At 29.0% G+C, this 22,176-nt stretch overlaps 2 protein-coding genes across 2 annotated transcripts; both read right to left on the bottom strand.

Moving 5' to 3' along the window:
* Positions 1-3,606: 3,606 nt before the first annotated feature.
* Positions 3,607-4,581, bottom strand: LOC133789614 (LOB domain-containing protein 12). Its single transcript, XM_062227406.1, has 2 exons — positions 4,336-4,581; positions 3,607-4,196 (listed from the first exon to the last, which is right to left on the bottom strand). Exons 1-2 carry the CDS (start codon positions 4,489-4,491, stop codon positions 3,795-3,797), a joined length of 558 nt encoding a protein of 185 aa, XP_062083390.1. The 5' UTR covers positions 4,492-4,581; the 3' UTR covers positions 3,607-3,794.
* Positions 4,582-12,708: 8,127 nt separating this feature from the next.
* LOC133792733 (protein DOUBLE-STRAND BREAK FORMATION) lies at positions 12,709-16,082 on the bottom strand. Its single transcript, XM_062230647.1, has 5 exons — positions 15,832-16,082; positions 15,535-15,745; positions 15,276-15,419; positions 14,293-14,434; positions 12,709-13,166 (listed from the first exon to the last, which is right to left on the bottom strand). The coding sequence occupies exons 1-5, from the start codon at positions 15,888-15,890 to the stop codon at positions 12,970-12,972; spliced, it is 753 nt and encodes a 250-aa protein (XP_062086631.1). The 5' UTR covers positions 15,891-16,082; the 3' UTR covers positions 12,709-12,969.
* Positions 16,083-22,176: the final 6,094 nt, after the last annotated feature.

The following is a 22,176-nucleotide window of genomic DNA, read 5'->3' as shown; positions in this document are numbered from 1 at the left end:
CAATATAAAAGTGTCAATACAATCACATATTAGGGTTCTAATTATCCTAGCTATTTAGAGTTTAGCTCATACTCATAATCTCAAAAATACCCAAATAAATACAATCCATAATCTGAAATTTTAGAGAATAAGCTGAAAGAAAATAGAAATAAAGGTAAGAAATTCAAGCCCAAGTGATGTCTCAAGTGGTTTGTCTTCTTGCTTTTCCTTCTTTTCTCCTTCCTCTCTCTTCTTTCCTTCACATTAATGGCTGCCAAAAATGGGTCTAATGATTGCACCAAGCAGCTGGGTATTTCCTTCTCTGCCAGCCGTATATCCTCTCTTTGGAAAAAGAAGACTCTTGCTTTCTTTAGGTCATTCCTCCTCCCTTGGGTCACGTGGGCCTCTTTTTTTATCTTTTAATTTCTTTTTCTTTTCTTTTTTTTTTTTTGTCTTCTTTACCACAAATGGACAAGGTACAATAAAAGCCCAAATATTCTTTGATCAATTACTTTCAGCCCAATCAAGATAATTACAGCAAAAATAAGTTAAAGACCATAAATTTGAAATTTCACACGTGGACCCTCAAAGTAGAGCATCTGCCAGGATGCGATGCTGCAGCAATGCCACAGCATTCCTTAAATTTTGATTCCACTTCACACTTCAATTCTTTCTCAAATTGCTCCAAACTCAAAGACCATCTATCAAGATAATGAACCAACATTTTTTTAGAGATTTTCTCAGCACTACTATACTAATATTTAATATTATCTTATTATATTTAATATTTGACAAAACTAAAATAAAGACACTACAAAACACCATAAACCACTCTTTCTTGATAAAATTATAAGTTTAAAAGCATAAAAATAACTCTAATTCCTAGAGCTATCAATAGGTTATTAGATATATGTATATATATATATATGTGAATATGTTTATAGGTATACAAATGTTAATGTGAATTATATTTTTAAATGGTGTGGTATGTTAGATTAATATGATTAGATGTTTATAATATATGTATGCTCTGGGACTAGTATTTTAGTTTTTATGTGGATTTTAAATTTTGGGATAGATTAGATTACAGCCGTTATGCTGTCGAAATTTTTGTAGATTTAGAAAAACTAAACATTACAAAAAAGTTTTAGAGTTATTGTGATTAAATTTTTTTAGTTAATAAATTTTAAAGCAATTAAAAAAATTATAAAGTGTAAATTAAAATAATAATTTTATAAGTAAAAAAATTTATTAATATTTTTTTATGAAATAAGTAGAAAGCAAAATAATAATCTTTAATGGTAAATTAATAAATTTATAATTAAATATTTGTTATTTAATTAATTTTATAATATCTTCATAAAAGTTGATCATGTTGATAAAATAGGTAATTAAGTTAACTTTACTCTTAAAATTAAGTTAAAATTAAAATAATAAAACTTTATTGTTGTTTTTTAAAAAATAAAAAGTGAAAATTATATTAAGAATTTGATAATTATTAAATAGCATGATAATAATAATTACAATTAAATATTTGATTATATAATGAAACTTTATAATACATTCATAATTAATAATAATATATATTCATAAGATTTCATAATTTTATGTAAAAAAATTAGTGATTTGGTAATAAAAAAATTATTACCAAACAAAAAAAATAATTGGGAAACTTCCTAGGTATAGCTAATTAGTTTTGGACTATGAAAAGTGAAAACTAGCTAGCACACAGATTGAGACAGCACGGCACAAATGCTTATCGTGTTCTTTTCGAAGAAATTGCCTAAAACATATATATAGTTTGATTAGTGCGTAGACGACGTTTCTAATAATATCGTACGATACTTAATTTCAGGCTCATGTTACATACATTTTCTTAACCTTATTTACGCCATGTAAATAATATTGCTTGACAGAGAAAAATGATGAGATTAATTTGAGGATTAGCTAAAGTAATAAGAGTGATTTAATTTGTTATGATTAATACGAATATTTTTGAAGGAATATGTAGCTGTTAATGAAGGCATGTCAATTCAAACTTTATAAAGGCAAACATATGTCATCGTGACACCTTCCAAATTTGACTCAATTAATTAGTCGATATTAAAAATAATAATAATAATACAAGCTTCCTGGAAAAAAGATGTTAGTTGTCTCTTATACAATGTGCACTCCTTCCCCACATGCATCCAATTAATATAATATATAAGAAGGAAAAAAAAAAGAATTGTCGATAGAAATTTACATATTTAAATATATGAAGCTATCTCCTACATTCATTAATATATGATTAATTTTTTAAGCTGTATTAGTTAATATATAATGAATAAATACGACTATAGGCTATGTTTTCTTACTGAGGGCCCCCTGATCTCATCTGATCACGTGAAAATGTAGGTAAAAGTTTTATGGCTGTACATATATATAAATATATTTTATCTTCTTAATTAATGTATCGTTGCAGAAGAGTAGTTTCAAGTAATAATACAATTGTATATGGATATAGTAGCTCTTTTCTTAAGCTTAATTTCTAATTTTCGAAACTAGGGTTGACCATAAAATCCGAAAAATCGAAAAACTGAAAAAATCGTATACATCGATCTTCCAAACACCGAAAAAATCGAAATCGATTAAACCGAACACTGAAAAAACCGCCAACGGCGCAAACCGCCACTGTTCGGTCGGTTTGAAAATTTTGTCTGGACCGACCGGCGGGATCGAAATCGACTTAACAATATAATATATAATAATATAATATTATATAATTATTAATTATTAAATAAAAATAAAAAAATATATGAAATTATGTTCTATATATTTATGTTTTAAAAATGCACAAAAATTGATTCTAACAATCCAAAAAATTTAGTTTTTTAACTAAATCTTTCAAAAAAAAAAAATTTTAAAAATAAGAAATTCGGTTTGGTCGGTAGGTTTTTGGATTGCACCAATTCGGACCGAAAATCGAATTTTGAATTTTATGTTATGAAAAAACTGCCCAAACCGACCGATGTCCTCCCTGTTCGAACTGAGACAATCGGGCTAGTCATTCTATAAGTAATAATTAAAAAGTGATGATGAGAAATATATATATATATATATTGGAGTACAATATATGGGTACATTATTGTGTACTAATAAGATAATCATGTTCCTAGCTAATTAATTAATTTATATTAATGAATCGACGCTTGGATGTTGATTTCAGGTAGGGATCAGATGCTGAAAAGTAAAACTATATAGAGTACACACTGCAGCTGTCACCAATTAATAGAAGAAACATTTTAATTTCCAAAAGTCTAAACCCTATATATATATATATATATATATATGTATATGACCTTACAGGACATGTATATATATATACATATTGTATATTAAAGATGTCCTTGTCTACTATAATATATATATAACTATTGATCAAATAACTATAATTGGATGACCAGTTGATCTGGGCTTATTTTCTATATATTCAGATCAACCGATCAATAAATAGACAGTTATAAGGTTTTCCAAACTAGAAAAGAATTAAATACAAATTAATTACATTATATATTTTGGTCAAAGCTGAGAGCTTAAGACACTCTTACCAAACGTTTATAACAAGAAAGTGAGGTTGTCTTTATACTCCGCCACCTCCCACATGCAGAGTTTGACCCGTAAATCCAGAAATGTGTAATACTTTTTTTCTTCTTATTATTATTGACATATATCTAAATTACGACTAATTAAACTCCCTCGAAAAGATAATAATAAAAATGTTATTGATCTAATACTTCAGTAAAAGACGAGATCATATTTATTATAACTAATATTCAAGTCCAAAGAGATTCTCTTTGGAGAGTTGGATCTTGCATTACATTAATATTGCCAGAAGAAGAGAAACTGAGGTACTGTGGAAGATTGGTAGAGAAGTTAGTAATAGTACTATTATTACTAGTATTGGACAAAATAAGGGGTTTCTGATCATGATCTTGATGATGGTGGTGATGATGGTCCATCTGCTGGGTCGGTAAGGTGCATGTGGTGGACTCTTGCTGCATCTGGATGCACAGGATCTCTGCCTGAGCCACAGCCAGCTGCATTTGTAATTGGGAAACTTGGCTTTGAAGGTATGATATTGCACCAACACAGCCATAAACTGGGTCCCTTACTCTTGCATTTGCTTCATAAACCAAACTGCTCACAGCATCCGCTCTTTGATGAAGTGGAAGCTCCTGTATATATTTACACATGAGATAATTAGTCCAACGTACCCCACATGTTAAAACTTAATAACTATATATATATATGTGTGTGTGTGTGTGTGTGGTTCACAATATAGAATGATAATAATGAGACTACTGTATATGTTACCTGCAACATTTTGCTAACATTGCTAGCACCGAAGACCTTGTGAACAATGGCAAACTTGTGAGGATCATCAGAAAGAAAGTAAGGGGCAAAGATGCAGTCTTTGGCGCAGCGGCGCCTCAAGAGCTTGCAAGAAGCACAAGGAGATGACCCACCCATGTTTGTGTAACACAAATTGACAAAAAAGTAGATATGTAGTAAGAATTTGAAGCGAAATAAGAAGAGATTGTTTTCTCTCTTTTGATGAAGTTATTTTGGTACGTAAAAAGAAAGGGAATAGGGTCTGTGGGAATATAAGTAGTTGTTATATATATAGTTGTAGGAGAGAATTGAAGCTTTGTTTTGAAGTGAATTAGGAGCTAAATATATGTTTATATTTATATTAGTTTTATTATAGCTATTGTCTAGAGGGTGTGGAATGCTTCCACATGCCTCACTATAATGGAATGGTCGCACATGCATCACTATTAAAATAAAGATATCCAAAACTAATATTAATGATTCACATTAATAGAATTTGTTTTTTTATTAGAAAACCATCACAACTAATAATATATAGAGAGAAACTTGAAAGACCAAATATTCCCCTAGTGTAGAAGCAACATTAGTATTCATTATATATTAATGCAAACTGGTATAATAAGTCGAATATATATGTATATTTACGGATGTAGACATACGTTATGAATGATTGTAAGGGCCGTACTAACTAATTAGAAGGGTAATTAGGTCACTTTATGACTAATGAACTTGATCTCTCTGTGAGTGATTAAGTAGAGAGTTGACCACCGCTTGGCGCGTATAGGTTGGCAACCATGCAGTTGTGTAGTTTCCACGTTCTAGTTTGACCCTTTTTATTAATGTGTACATACATACATGTACGCCGGCCCATTATTTATATGTATATGATCAAGTGTACAAATAAATATGAGAAGAGAGAGAGAGAGAGAGAGAGATTTAAAAAATAATTATTAATAAATAAAAACTTGCCTTGTATCACTGTTGAGAGATGAAAATATATAGTAGCCATTTTAATTAATTATATTTATTGGAAAATAGAATGTTAAATATATTAGAGAAACGAGAAAGGAATTAATAATTGTGGAGAAAAACGAACAATTAGATTTAGGGTTTTTATTAACACAAAGAAAATGATGTGAAACCCTAGCCGGGACCAAGGCTCCGAGAGAAATGGGCTCAACAACGTGAATGTTTGTTAATTTGTTTGCGGACATCCACATTGAAACGTACATCTCTCTCTCTCTCTCTCTCTCTCTCTCTCTCTCTCTCTCTCAAATTAAGACACACTCTTAATTCTCAATTGACGCGCAAACACCAATATCTACAGTACTGTGTTAGCATTGATCAACGCTATATCTATATGCTATACGTGTTTACTAAATCAGTTTATATATATACATATTTAAAAAAAAAAGGTAATAATAGTTTTTTAGAAAAACATATCTAGAATAGACCAACTTAGATGCCCTAGCTAGGGCAACAGCTGTAGGATCGATGTGATGATCACAAATATGCCTTCAACATTTATTTTTACCCAATATTTTTGTTGTTCAGGGCAGACGTTATCATCATGATCAGTTTTCACAAAAACTCATATACATCTAATTAATATTTAGCTCAAACTATAAGAAAATCTTACACAAAATATATATTTTGCACTTATAAGTACTACCATCGACAACTTTATATATATATATATATAATCAATAAAGCTTTTAAAGTATACCAACAAAAACATGTGTTTTTTTCCTTCTCTTCTCTTGATGCAGCATGTGATACGTACGGCGGCATTGAAAAAAGAAAAAAGACAACGTTATATTTTCTTTCTCCCCGATTTATATATATACCAGGTAAAGGTAAAAGGATGGTATGATTACTTAATTTTATTTAGAAAATCTATCAATTTATTTTTATTGTATTTTTTTAGTTTGTTAAGTAAATTTTAAATAAATAAACAATAATGTCATATATTACAAAACAATGACATAAATATATTTTTTTTAAATTAAATTAAAATATTGTCTATAGTTTTAAAAAATGTTATACATTTTTTTACCATGTGTTTTGTAAAATGATTCAAATAATAAACCCTTAAAATTTATTTTGATAAACAAAAAAATAAATATAACATAGTTGTTAGACAGAATAATTGTGTTTTTGTTATAAGTTGTTTGTTGAGTGAATTATTTGTAATTTTAGTTCAAAATTCTGTTATCAAAACACATGATCTATTTGAATCATTTTACAAAAACACAGGGTCCAAAAAATAATTTATTAAAAGACAGGGTCCAAACAGATAATGAGTCAAAACATAAGATATATTTTTAAAAGATAAGATAATTTTAATTTTTTTTTTTAAAAAATAAAAAATTATTAAACCAAGAATTCATTAGGTACACATTTTTTATGTATAAAGATATGATGTATTCTAGTTTTAAATTAAATATTTTTTTTCCTATTTTTCTTTTGGAAAAAATAACTATGAATTTCAATATAATAAAAAAAAATTAAATCTAAATTAAAAGTATGAATTTAAAAAGTTTATTTGATAAAAATTTTAATTATTTAAAAAAAAATTAAAACCAATGAAAAGTTATATATTAGCATATATTATTTAATTAATGGCTAGAGTAATTAAAATAAGTAATTTCACATTAAAATAACTAAACCGCAAATAAGAAAATGTAGATATTTATGTCTTATTATCATTGCATATATGTTTGAATAAAAAAAATACTTTAAATCACAAAGTAAATCATTAATAAAAGAAAGAAAAGAATAAATTTAGGCACATAAAAAAAAATTTTGTTATAGTTTTGAAAATATAATTGATAGAGTAATTTAAATACTTCAATATATACTTTTAAAAATATGTGATGAGAAATTATTATGGCTCATTTTTTTCAATTTATTTACTTTATTTAGATGATGACTTTATTATTTTTTATTTTAATTTATTTACCTTATATGGATGATTTTAAACTAACAATGTTATAATTGTTAAATCTCACAGAAAACAACGATTTTCTTTGAATTCACATTTATAATATACAAGGGAAAATACTAATTTGGCCCTTGTATTTTTTCAGAATACACGATCGACCCCTATGTTTTGTTAAATAACAATTCAGACCCTGTGTTTTTACAAAATGGATCAAAATAATACCTCATACCCAATTTTGGTCGAAAAAAATTCAAATATAATCTTTCATTCTCAGCTCCTCGACCACTTTCTCATTGTCTAAACCCATCGCATCACTAACGACCCAAGAATTGACTTATAATTAAAAATATTTTGACCAAAATCGAGTCTATAGGGTACTATTTTGATCCATTTTGTAAACACACGGGGTCTGAATTATCATTTAACAAAATGCAGGTGTCGATCGCGTATTAAAAAAAAACAGGGGCGAAAATAGTATTTTCCCAATATATATGGGTAACACTATAGTAGTGATTGTTTTTAATCACTATCTATAGATATTTTTAGTATTTTCGGTACATGCATAAGCTGCAACTCAAAACTTTTTATATGATGGTATATAATGTATTTATAGGGGATCTCCCACAAATTTTTAGGAAATTTTAAATAATTTAGGATGCCAAAGTCAAGATTCAAACAACTTATTGCACGCGTGCTTGTTTCAATATTTATATGTGTGTGCAACATACTATTTGAATCTTGATTTCAGCATTCTAAATTATCTGAAATTTTTTTAAAATATGTGGAAAATCCTCTATAACTACATTATATACTATCATGTAAAACTAATAAAATTTCAACTTATCCATATATCAAAAATACTAAAAATATCTATAGATAGTGATATAATCACTACCCAATTTTTATATGAAACATTTTTTAACAACATTATTAGGATATGGTGGAGAACCCAAGTCTCTCTATAATATTAATGGTAATTGAATATAAATATGTAGTTATGTATCATTTAGATAAGTAGCATGATGGAGAGCCCAAATCTTTCTATATTAATTTGTATGTGCATATATTTATCAAATCTTTCTATATTAATTTGTATGTGCATATATTTATATAATCAGTCCATGCCAATATATATTTAAGTGGAAGTCATATAGGAACTTTCAGTCAAAATATAAAGAGTCAAGAAATTAAATAAATTTATGAAAATAAGTGAATAAAAAAAAACCCCACTTGATCATGATGTTGCCAATTGCATATATACTACTATTGAGTTGTAAATTGTGCTCTTGATTACCCTCAAGCCTATACCGTTTAAATTAATATAGTTCATATTTTATTGCTAAAACGCCAAAATAAAAAAAACTTCGGCTGTACTCATTAAGCCTATAAATATATATAGTATTTATTTAATTATTGTGAAATCAATAATATTTCCTCTCTTATTTCTCTGGTTGATCGCTCTCTCCTCCCTACACCACTTTTCTATTTCTTTCCCCCTCTTAGGGACTCACTAAAGAATCACTTTTAATTTTGTAAATAACTACTTTCTTTGCGAATATGCAGCCATTTACTGGTCAACGCTTTATCAGAACGTTAAGCGTATTAGACTACTTCACAATTAAGCAAAAGTATAAATTTAGCTTAGCACGTATAGGTTTTTTAAATAAAAATAATAATAAGAAGAAATAAGAAATAGAGAGAATAAAAATTTATAGGTCATAAATAAGAAAATTTTCAGCAGGCTCACGATGGATAGATTAGAATCTGCACAATGGATATAGACTGGACTATAATGAAAAACATTTCCAATATATATATTTATAGGGCAGCTGCATTCTGTGTGCATGGACTTTATTTAAGTGATCTAAATCCTATATCACGTCTCTAACAACAATTATATTATTACAACACTCCAAGACGTAATTAATGTGAACCAGTTATTGAGATCCGACATGAAACATAGGGTTAAGAATTATAAAAATGAAAAAAAAAAAACTCACTTCGAGAGTTGATTGAAACTAAAAACTATCCCTTTTGTGGAACCCCGAGACCCAATTCCCACTCTCTCTTTGCATTAAATGCACTCCACATGATTCCAAGCTTCTAATTAATCTTTTGTTCCGAGAAAAACAGCTTCTTTTCCCTAGTTGTCATGGCGTACGTACAAATCTTCTTTTCTTCATTTAATTGTGTGCGTTTTGTCTTATCAACCAGGCTTTTTTTTTTTTTTTCTGTGGGTGGTATTTTAGGTTTCATATAGATTAAGTATTGACTTATTATATGTAGTGTAAAACTATAGCAAAAAAAGGTAAAAGAAATGATGCTGTGTTGAATTTCTTTTAGCTATATAGAGTGCATTACCTCAGAGTTTATTACGCGTATAAGTTCAAGTTTTAATTAGTAATTTCAAACCCCTAAGCTCTAGGAAGAATAAAAACTTCTACGCTCTAGACGGTGAGAGACCTTTGCTTAAGTTTTTGTTTTTACTAGCCTAGTAATGATATTATTTGTTTAATCAAATTAATAAAATAGAGAAAAAACAGACATCTTTCACCATGTTAGAGGAAAACTAAAAAAACTCAAAAAACATGCGACCTCCGATGCAAACATTAAATGCGCTTGGTGATAAGGAAGATTCGATTCTTGAGATGTGCATGGTTTTCAAATCTAAGACGGTGAAGATTAGAAGTAGTAATGTTTGACAACAGCAACCTTCTAGGGAGTTCAAAGTGGCTTCTGATGACCTCAAATTCAATTGCTTGAACAGAGAGTTGTTGGATTTCCAATGCCCAAGTCCTCATAATCAGCCCAATGCAAAGAAAAACTACTTTGGGATAAAATTAATCTATATCACCTTAGCACATATATGAGGGACCATGCTATATTTTTCGCAACAATATTGCTGCCTTTTCACTTTAAAGATTCTTAGTTATCCCAAAGGATCATGATCCCAACATCTCAACAATAATATAAACTAGGCCTTCTATTATATTATTACTTTATAATTTCTTTAGCAATTAGATGGTTCTGTAACTAATTATTTACAAGTAGTTGTCGTATCTACAATCTGGTTTATTGCATCAAAAAGTTCTTGTCAGTACCAATAATCTAATTGTGTCATATACGATTTATATAAGATTGGAAAAGGTCTTACTTTGACACACAACCCCCTCTCTTTTATTTGGTTGGTAAGAATTAAATAAAAATGTGTTTGATACAAATAATTTAATACAACAAAAAGGACAATCTAATCAATGTTATATACTGTTTAAGAATACGCGGGTGTAATTGTCTTTTGAGTGTAAAACGTTTCTCTTCTACCAAACATCTACTTTATCTACTTTGTCATGTCTCTCATCTTTTTTCCTCATTTTTCCTGTACTAAACATAATGACAGATAATAAACTAATTATAAATTTAGAGTAATTTGCGACAAAACTATCCAAAAAAATTTATATTTTACAATTAACTGCCCAAATAATTTTTCTCAGCAAAACTACCCAAGATTACAAGAACATTGTTTTCGTAGCTACCCACTTAACACCGTTAACTACATAGAAGACAAATTTGTGGCAAAACTACCTAATCTTTTTTTTCTTTTAGACATTAAAAAAAATTAAACAAAATGAAAAAATATATATAAAAAATTAAAAAATATATATTCACTATTTTATGAAAATTATGAAGACAAGCTAAAAAAATGATTAAAATTAACACAAAAAAAGAAAGTAAAGAATATCAAAAAATTATTCATTATTTTTTAGAAAATTATGAAGACAAGATAAAAAAATGATTAAAATTAACACAAAAAAGTAAAGGATGTCAAAAAAAATAAATGATTAAAATTAACACAAAAAAGAAGGTAAAGAATGTCAAAACAATTCATTTATTCTTTTTAGAAAATTATAAAGACAAGATAAAAAATGATTAAAATTAAAATAAAGACAAGTTTTCATATATAAATATATATATATATATATATATATATTCTTTTTGTTTAAATTTTTTATGTCTAAACATTTGAAATGGTAAATTTTTTTTGTAGAAAAAAGATTGAGTGATTTTGCTGCAAAAAATTAATTTTGTTAGTTTTGCAGTAAAGAAAAAAAAGGTTTGGTAGCTTCACAGTAAATTTTTCTTTTATGTAGTTAACAGTGTTAAGTGGGTAGTTACAGAAACTGTGTTTTTGTAACTTTTGGTAGTTTTGCCGCTAAAAAAAAACTTGGATAGTTGATGGTAAAAAATAAAATAAAAAATAAGTAGTTTCGCTGCAAATTTACAACTTAAACCTCAAAAAATTTCAAATTTTCTTCCAAGTGGCAGTTCTTGGTTATTAATTTATATTATCTTTGTCATAATTTTTTAACTATTTAATTGTCCACGTCATTTGATTTATTATTGAATCTAAAAAAAGTTAAATAGACATTTTACAAAGCAAACAGTGAGATGTATTTGTAATGAAAGTAAAATTATATTCTTGGACATTACACTTTCAAGAGATTAATTGTCTTGGCACAGGTGTGTGTTAGTAGTATCTAAGCTTACACTAAATGCAAGCCTGTACAAGGATTATATGAGACAGAAATCAAAAGCATCTGATGCTTATATGCTGAAGTCCGATGTATATGAACTATACAATAATTAACTAAGCTTTGACAACAACAACAAACACACACGCACTAGAGTTTGAAGTAAAAAAAAAACATTATTAACCTTCCTATGACATCTTTCACAAGTACCCGCGTCTCGATCGTTTAGTATTTTTGAAAGAAAAAAAATTAAAGACTTAAACATTTAAAGACAAGAAATCACAAGTTATTTATCATTTCTAGTGATGTTGTATTCCACTCACTTTTACGCAACTATTAAAGCGACTACTAGCTAGACTATCATGTGACAATGTGCTAACGGGCTTAGGTGTTAAATTGTCTAGTACTTCTTTGTTGTGTAAGAATTAGCTATGCTCTGGTGTGGCCTATGACTTACCACCATAGTTGGGCCCATTCTAGAATCTGCAACATAACTGTCAATCAAGACAATGAACATTTGCCATTTGCCAATTTGCTTCTTCACTTATATTTGGACACACAAATAAGTAAATACCGAAAAAGCTAGATATGTTTGGAAGTTCCTTCATATGTTACTTTAATCATTTGATGATTTCTTTCTCAGAAAAATACATCAAATTTATTAAAGGGTCTGCAGAGTTAGGAAAATGTGGTGGTAATGGTACTCTATGCCTAAGATTTGAGATTTTATTAGACAGATTTCTAGTGGGAAAGTATGGATTACTGAAATGTCCTTCAAGGACAAGTACATCTATAATCAGCAGAATAAGAAAATTTTAATCGAGTTACTAAATCCATTAAAGTACTAAAAGGTATATTTAAGGCCTATGATATTCAGGGGAATACTGACAAAATAAACTGGTATATTTCTGGGGTGGGTAGATTTGTATGATTTACCGAATTGCCTCAACCTTGTGGCTATAATTTTTACCGTGAACAATACTTTGGATACGGATTTATATCAAATGTTTCTATAGGATCTGATCCTTACTCTTGGTATTTGACCATTCCAGCAGAACAACTGCATCAAAAACTAGCCTGAGATGTATATCAAGTCAATATAATCTTATTCAATTTGAATGACAAATTAAGCAAATTGCTTCTTCAACTTCTACTGGCACTTGGCTCATCAGTCATCTTTACCAAGCTTTGACTTTCGTGCAGATACCGTAGATTTCTCTTTCTGATTCCATTTCTGAACAAAGTGGTCGCTAAACGCTGGGTCTTTTTACAAACTGAAGGACTTGCTTTACTTCTGCTCATCAATTTACTCTTTGTGTACCTTTCAGCTTGTACCTGAACTGATAACACACAGATCCTATCAACTTACCATAGCCAATGATTGTAAGAGGTCTTGAAACACCATTCAAGCAATTAAGAAAGCTTTTCAAAGATAGATAGTTATGTGAACTAAGGAAGCAAGTGCAATTTATACATTTTAGATAATCAAGATTGCTCTTCTAAAACTTTAGAGTTAATTTGTCAGCTTTTCTAGATACAAAAACTAAATGGCCGTAGCTGTATCTAGCTTAATGTCAAATAATATATCTTTACCCAACGATTAATATTGCATTTGTTCTCCCTAAATCATCAAGCATTCTTTATTTTGATTAGCTCATAAAGGGACTCTATACAACTCCATAGTCCCTACTATTAGCACCCTCACCACTTATTTGTTTGTGTTGGGAGGACTCTCGGAAGCTTTACGTGACCCATGATTTGTAAGCTAAGCAGTTCATTATTTTAATGAGCTTGTGCTAACCCCTTCCAGCAGAATCCTCATCAGTTACCAGAAGAATAATATATAGAGCACTTCTTTGTTCCAAAATCAAATCTAAATAAATGATTTGCACTAATTTTATCAACTTAAATATTCCTCAAATAACACTACGTTCTCTTCAAGCTTCTTACTTTTACTACCACGTTCTTAACTGAGATATGAAATTCCACATCTATGCTCTGAAAAATATGGCTCACCAGTATCATGATTTTGCGTATGAGTTTGGGTGCATAATATGCATTCCTAAATTCAATACTGACGTAACCTTTCCTATACTTGTCACTTATATTAAATATGCTATTGATCCACGCAGGTAGAACTCAAAGATTGTAAGCAAGAGCTGATGTCTTGTATATTAACCAATCCTATGCCACTAAATACTTGATTATCTAGAGATGTCTTCAGGAATTTCGACATCAAGCTCAGTATTCTAACATAATTTAAGAGTTTCTAAAACTCTTAAAATTCACCATTTTCAGATTAATAGAACAAGTTAATTTAGGCATAGCTGACCCACAATCCAAGAGTGTAGCTTCACAGTCACCTAATCTGTGTTTTATATCTCAAACTGAAATTTGATCAAACAAATCTTGTGGCATGAATAGCAATGTAGATTCTGAAGAACAAATACAACTAATAAGACATACCAGATCGTGAAACAGCTGATGTCATGGCGCAATCCTTGAGTCTCTTTATTTTTTCAATAATTTTCACACCTTCAAAGAACTCAGTAGTCTCGGAATCTGTTTTAGAAGCCTTTTGGAAGCACAAAAGTGCATTTTCACATGCCTACAAAAGCAAAACTCAATGATGAAGAGTGTAGATGAAAGATTAGGAACAGCCGAGTTTATTAATGTACAATGCCATTATAAAAAAACAAGGTATATACAGAATTATATAGTTACACTAAAGAGTGTGAGAGAGTTTTTTTTTTTTTTTTTGGATAATTGAATAAAGAAGACTAATAACGAAAAAGTTAAGTTCAAGATGCAACTATGAATTTTGTTTTGATTCTTTTCAGCATGAAATTGGAGGTCATGCTCATGACACACAATCTTCCAATTAGAAAATGGTGAATAATTATCCAACACAACCACAGGTATTGTAGTACATTATCAATAGACCACAGCAAGAGAATTATAATGTATCTCATAACAAGCTGAAAAACTTTTGGCACTTATTTATATTATTCGTTAAGAAGTAGGCTGCTTTAATCCTGCACATAATACGGTTTTGAGGTAAGCTTACTTTTAGAAAATGCTTCCAGAACCACCTAGTTTATATATATATATATATAGAGAGAGAGAGAGAGAGAATTCGATGCACTAATCCATAATACAAATCATTAAATTATAGCAAAATAAAGAAATAAAATTAGTAGAACACGAACACATTTTGCAACCAGATGATAAGAAGCAGATTATATCGCATCCTCAAGTTTGAATAGAACTGTCAGTCATCATAGCCCCAATTGACTACATTGCTTCGATCTAAGAAACAATTCCTCCTAATCCAAATCCCAGCATCTCAAGCCAGTTTTCTTATTAGCTGGAATTCAATATTAAGAATTTAGAACTAACTGGTCGTTGAATTCAATATTATTCATATGCACACACCGACACAGCCTCACCTTTCTTGCAATGGAATGAAAGCCGTAATCCAGTGATTGCTCGGCGAAGTTTAACCATTCCATATGTGAAACCTCAAGCCACTGGCAACTCGTGGACTTGAATTCCCTCAAAAGCAAGGCCTCGTATCTTAAAGCCAAGCAATTCTGCAAAAATGCAAAAATAACAAGAATCGGCTTATGTAGAAAACATTATAAATCAGTAATGTTATTTCAAATGGATCATTAGATAAGAAATTGTTTAGATAAGTAGTAAACCTGCCTCGACATCACCTAAAAGTGCGGAAGCTCGGACAAGAAAATTGAGATCCAAAAGCTTCTTCTCAACAGGTTTATCCGCGTTCTCACGCATAACAGAAATGGATTCAGACCCAATGAAGTCCCGTAAGCTCGATCGGACTTCCATGGATGATGATCTGACGTCTTTGGAAACCATGACTGATTCGATGATTCGCAGCGCGGCGCCGTCGAGCCTGCGTGTAAAAGTTGAGAGAGCTTCAGTACAAAATCGAGAATTGAAAGAAAGAGATTGCTCGAAGTTTGGGGCAGAAGGCGGGACCTTCTGCTGAGAATGAGAGAGCGAAACAGGGAGATTTGCTGAGCCACTGAGTCTGACATTTTGGGCGGGATGATGCTGAGAGTTGTGCTCGTGTCTTTTGCGGGGGTTGGTTTAAATAGAGGAATTTACATGAAATATGAAATATGTGAAAATTAAATAAATTTTAATATATATGGCTTTTTTTTTTTTTGTTGTGTGTGCATTTTTTTTTAGGCAAGTTCTTAAGTCCCTTGTCGGACTTAGTCCAACAAGTGGGACCCAAAAAAATTGTGAAGTGTCAAGCTATTGAATTATTTGGTGTTTTTATTATTACATGATTTTACTTGATGAGCCGGTGCGGTTGTAAAAAAAAATTAAATCATGGTCTGAAAAGTATGGGCAAAATAGTAATTTACAGGTAAAAAAAGTCTACAGTGGAGGGCAATAAAGTAAAATTAGTATTGTGTTCAAACATATTTACGAAATTGGGAAAGTAATGTTTAAGAGTCACTTAGTAATTTTTAAAGGAGTAGTCAGGAATAATATTGCATGTAAAAGTAATGAATTTCCAATAACTCATCTGCATATAAGTAACATTTTGATGTCAGTAAGTAATATTAAATAGAGTGGTTAGTAATACCATAATAGCTGAAAGTAAAAAAACCGAAAGTAATTATTGTTTGTTTTTTTGTGAGTAACAAATGAATTGTCTTAGTGAATATCTTAGTTTTGTTTGACTTGTTCAATGGTTAGAAGAATGAATTACCATTGATTATGTAGCTTTAGGTTGTGTAGTTAATTTAGAATGAATTTTGGCCATTATATGGTATTTGGTATTTGGTATGTAAGACTTTTCTTTTGCATAAGTTATTTTATAATCTCTTGATGTGTAACACAATTAGAGTATAATAATAATAATACCACTAAACGTACCATATTTAAGTTATAATATTTGTATGGTTGCTCGATTGGGAGTCACTACTTCGTTAAAAAAAGTGTGATTAAAATATTTCTATCATAAATGGAGACTAAAAATTTAATCTCATACAATATAAAAAGATGATCAATTGATGAATCATTCATACTATACTTTTGTAACTTCATTTGACTTGTACGGTGAAGTACATAGGTTTAAATTGCAAACCACATTGGCGGCTTAGTTGACGAGGAAATTAATAATTTGTTATTGATTGCATGGAAGATGGGGTCAAGTACTTAGGATGTGTCGATTGTACGAATATGTGTTATAGTAGAACATCCCCAATCACGGTTGTCTAATCTAAGCTTTGAACTTACAAAATTATAGTAGGACCCAATTAATTTTCCAATTGTCAAGTTTTGAACAATTGTCATCCCACGTCAATTTTGTAGTAGTGTAATGTGTCTATTTTATTTGGTATCATGAAAAAATAGCAAATTGATATTCGATTAGTGACTAAAGTCACAAATTTCACCTGTTGACCCTTAAAAGTTAGCATTTTCGAGATTTTATTGGTACAATTATTTTTGTCTCTAATATAGCCATTTTATGCAAGATCGTGATGAACTATAAAATTGGTGTTCGAGTAGTGATAAAGTTACTGTTGGACCATAAAAATAAACTATTTAATATTTTAGTACTACGATTAATAATCTTGATCAACAAAAGGTAAAATAAATTTATTTATTTATTTTAGTGTTATTTAAATTAGTGGTATGATTATTAAATACATACATTATTTATTTTTATTCAATATTATTTTTGGATGTAAACCTTATATTTAGAAATCATTAAAATTAGTGGTATGATTATTAAATACATACATTATTTATTTTTATTCAAGATTATTTTTGGATGTAAACCTTATATTTAGAAATCATTAGCAAAATATATTTATTAAATATTTAAACGTAAGAAATTGTTTTTCTTTCCTAATTATCTAATTCAGTGCACACACTCCTAACTTATATTAAATAAATTTATGTATTTCAAATAATTACAAAATCATGAATTTAAGTACTATAGAAATATAGTAAAATTATATTATATCTTAACATATTCAATTAAAAATATAAACAAAGTTATTAAATACAAATTTGTCATACCAAAAATAAACAAAATAAAACAAGATATACATTTATGAAAAATAAAAAATAAAAAATTTCTTGAACTCCAAATACGTAGCATAAGCAAATCAAGAAAAAACATATCAAATTTATTTTTTTACAGATTTATACAAAAATATGTTATATATTTACATATAACTACACTACTTTTAAGTGTTTCTATAATTCTTTAGTACCCAACTTTAGATAGAAAAAAATAAGTTGGTTAAATATTTGGGTAAGTCTAATATATATATATATATATAGAGAGAGAGAGAGAGAAAGAGAGAGAAAGAGAGAGGTATAACAACTTTTGAAGAGAAAGTTACATTTTGGAAATAAAAGTAACAGGTAACAAGTTGCTAAGGGTAAAAAAGTATATTGATGCTTTTTCCTACAAAAATATTCATCTTACCATTAAAAGATAATCTCCAATTATCCAAGGGTTAATAATTTGTGATGAACTTAGTCCCTCAAAATGAAGTGAGGGACTAAAGAAGTGCCCTTTTTTTTATGGTATTTTTTGTTGTTTAACTATTTTATGGGTTTTGTTATCCCATGTTTATCAAATAAATTAAGGGCATGGTGCAAAATGACTATTAATGTTGTGTGAAAGTAAGTAAATGTCCATGTCTTTAATTTTGTAGTAAAATAGCTTATCTATTTAATATCACATATTACCAAATATACCCTTTAATAAATTACTATTTTATTCTAAATATTTTAATATTATGGTATATATATATATTAGTTTTGTTTAATTAGTTTTTATTTTAAAGTTATTTTGATTTTTTTTCGTTTTTTATGGGTTGTTAAATAATATACCATACCACAAAATATATATACTGAGTTGAAAAATAATATACCATCAAAACTTATAAAATTATTACTCAAAAATGTATATATTATGCTAACAAAATTATATACTACCATTAAAATGTATATACCATGATACAAAATTATATGCTACCACTATGTATAATAAAATAGAAATTAAATATCACAAAAAAAAATTATATACCATACCACAAAAAACATATACACTAATTGGAAAATAATATACCAATAACCTATAAAAAACTTAAAAAATCAATATAACTTTAAAATAAAAACTAATTAAACAAAACTAATATACATATATCACTATATTAAATTCATACAGTCCTAAGTAAATAAATAAATTATAAAAAATGGTAATTTAGGTAATCAACAATGTAAAATGGTCATTTATCTACAATTTTAAAAATGAGGACATTAGCTTCTTGATGGCTTTATTTTGGGTCATTTCCTATAATTTCTCAATAAATTATTTGGTTTCTCATATTTTATTATATAAGATTATTTATACTAAATTTGAATTTTTGTGAGGGCATTTTAGTAATTTTATGTTTTTTTTTTTTGTTCAATTTTTTTGGAAAACAATTTTTTTAAGAAAAATCAATCTTCAGTGTTATTTCTTCTGCATGCAGGTACTCGAGTACCTATATCTTATATTTTTTTTTAGTTTGCTTCAGTATCACGTTTTTGTATAACCCTGATTTTGTCTTCTCCTCTCCTTCAGCATTTGCTATTCTGATATTCGTTCTTTTTTTTCGTTCTGTTTTAGGATTTTATAAGTTTTATCGTTGTGGATTTGTGGCTTCTGTGTTGCCTTCGTCTCAGTGGGTACCTGGCTACAGGGGTCTATTTTTTTTAGGTTACTTCAGTATCACGTTTTTGTATAACCCTGATTTCGTCTTTTTCCACTCCTTCAGATATTTGATATTCTGATTTTCGTTATGTTTTTAGGGTTTTATAAGTTTTCTCGTTGTGGATTTGTGGCTACTGTGTTGTTTTCGACTCGGTGAGTACCCGATTTCAGGGTTTATGTTTTAATTTTTTTAATGTATATTTTTTGTTAATTTTGCTTTGGATTATCTATTTTCGGTAGTGGATGGTTGTTTTTTAATCGGTCTTAATGGTGGTTTTTTTTTTTTTTGCACGATTTGATGGTTAGTTTTTTAGTGGGGGGTTTTGACAGTTTTTTATCAGTTATTTTGGGGAAGTTTATGGGTAGTTATTTGTAATTTGTGCTCTATATATATATGTTATTCTTTTTTATTTGTGTTGTTTGTTTTTATTTTATGCAATGCATTGTCTATTTTAATTTCAAAGATTTCTGATGGATCATTCTGGTGAAGTTGGTGCTGTTATTGGTTCTTAGAAGAAATTTTCTGAAATAGTATAGGATGAATCGAAGACTGTAGGAGATGATATTGGCGAGATTCTTCCTCGAAGGAGTAACATTACTCGTTTGAAGTTTGTTGCAAGGAAGAAGAGAAAATCCCCTTCTACTGTTAAACAGACGAAGGAAATCGTGTGCATCTGGCAGTAAGGATGATGTAGATGATTCTCTTGAGACTAAGCATGTTGTGGTATGTATTTATTTTTTTCAAGTATAATCATAAAAAAAATGTTCATATGTTTATGTTGCTGTAATTGGTTTCACATTCGGTGGATTGTGTTTGTTTTATTTTTATGGTTGTGTTCTTTTGTTCTTAAAGTATTTTGTTTCTTTGTACCTGGTTATATGTAACTGGTTCTTGTGGATAAGTAGTTTATTCTGCATAATGTTTAGTTTTGATTGTTTTTTTTTTTAGTTTTATGGTTGTGTTTTTTTTTAAGTGTTTTGTTTCTATGTAGCTAGTTACACATGTAATTGGTTTCTTGTAGATATGTAGTTTATTTTGCATAATGTTCATTTTTTATTGTGTTTGTTTTATTTTTATGGTTGTGTTTTTTTGTTGTTAAATTGTTTTGTTTCTTTGTACCTGGTTACATGTGAAACTGGTTACTTGTAGATAAGTAGTTTATTTTGCTTAATGTTTTGTTTGAGTGTGTAACTGGTTACCTTAGTGAATGTATTGTCTTTTTTTTTATATATATTTCAAATATGCAAAAGTTAAAGACATATAACTGGTTTTATAAATGTAAATAAAGATCGATTTTCCATGTTTATATTGTATGAAACTGGTTACATGTTGTGTAATTGGTTTGTTTGTTTCTTCTGCAGGCTCATTTAAAGATCAATCCCTCTAAGAGGTTTGGAAGTAAGGTTCAACATTTCAATGACAAGAGTGTCATTAATGACTGAAAGCTAAGTTGACCAAAAGTCAGAAAGCATTGTTTAAGAAGACGCCATTTGGGCACCTCTTAGAAGTTTATGATATTCATTTCCAAACCCAACTTGCCCAACTGGTTTTGTTGAGAGAGGTGTCTCACGAAAGGGAGGAAGAGGAGATGTGATTTAAGTTGGGTCATAGGGTTTGTAGATTTTCTATTGAGGAGTTTGCCCTAGTTACAGGTCTTAAATGTGATGGTATTTTTTATTTAAGTCTTTTTCAAAAAAAGAAAGTTATGTTTAAGAAAAAAAATAGTTGGTCGTTTTGTTAGTAAAGTGTCAAAGGCTGAATTGCGAAATACTTTCATTAGTAAGGAGTTAGTTGATGATGATGATGATGATGTCGTGAAATTGGGTATAGTTCATATTTTAGTAAACTATTTGTACGGGTATACTAGTGAGAAGTTGGTTGATGACTTTTTTTTTAGATGGTTGATCGTGATATATCTAAATTGGGAAATATTAGTTTTGGGAAGTTTGTTTGGGATATGAGTTTTCATTATTTGAAAATTGCTTTGAAGGGTGGAAATAAAATTTTTGATGGGGTTTTTGTTGATGGGAAGGTTGGGCTTCACCCTTACAAACTTCTTGGTTTTCCAATTGCTTTTCTGGTTTGGATATATGAATCTATATCTGAATTGAATCCTAAGTTTTGTCAGAGGGTTGGGAAAAAATATCCCCGTTTGTTGAATTGGAAGAGTTCTGAAGATGCCTTATATTTAAACTTGGTGGCAAAGATTTTTAACAACAAAAAAGTATAATATTTTGTTTTGTAACTGGTTACCAGCTAAATTTATTTTAATCATTTAAGATTTTTGTTTGTGTACCTGGTTACAGATCATGGTAACCAGTTTCTTGTTTTTTTATATATATATTTTTATTTATTCAGTTGACTATCTTGAATGTTTATCCAAATTCTGAGGAGAGGAAGAAACCAACAGTGAAGAAGTTTAAGTTTGAGCCTTTATATTTTCCAAAGGAGTGTGTTGATGGTGGAGATAGTAGTTCGGGTACCCAGGTACTTGTTAGTATTGGTGTTTGTTTTAGTTAAAAAAAGAAATATTATTTTGTTTGAAATTTATAGGTTTGTTTTTATTTTATTTTTTTGTTGTTTTGTAAAT

This window comes from Humulus lupulus, chromosome 7 (assembly GCF_963169125.1).
Source record: "Humulus lupulus chromosome 7, drHumLupu1.1, whole genome shotgun sequence".
Lineage (NCBI taxonomy): Eukaryota > Viridiplantae > Streptophyta > Magnoliopsida > Rosales > Cannabaceae > Humulus > Humulus lupulus.
Note: the sequence above shows the minus strand (reverse complement) of the source record. Positions and strands in the feature narration are given on the sequence as shown.

Coding starts and splice junctions, on each gene's coding strand:
- LOC133789614 (XM_062227406.1), bottom strand. CDS start 4,491: ATGGGTGGGTCATCTCCTTGTGCTTCTTGCAAGCTCTTGAGGCGCCGC. Junction 4,197..4,335: donor ATGTTAGCAAAATGTTGCAG/GTAACATATACA, acceptor AAATATATACAG/GAGCTTCCACTTCATCAAAG.
- LOC133792733 (XM_062230647.1), bottom strand. CDS start 15,890: ATGTCAGACTCAGTGGCTCAGCAAATCTCCCTGTTTCGCTCTCTCATT. Junction 14,435..15,275: donor TTCATTCCATTGCAAGAAAG/GTGAGGCTGTGT, acceptor TTGCTTTTGTAG/GCATGTGAAAATGCACTTTT. Junction 13,167..14,292: donor ATCAGCTGTTTCACGATCTG/GTATGTCTTATT, acceptor GTGTGTTATCAG/TTCAGGTACAAGCTGAAAGG.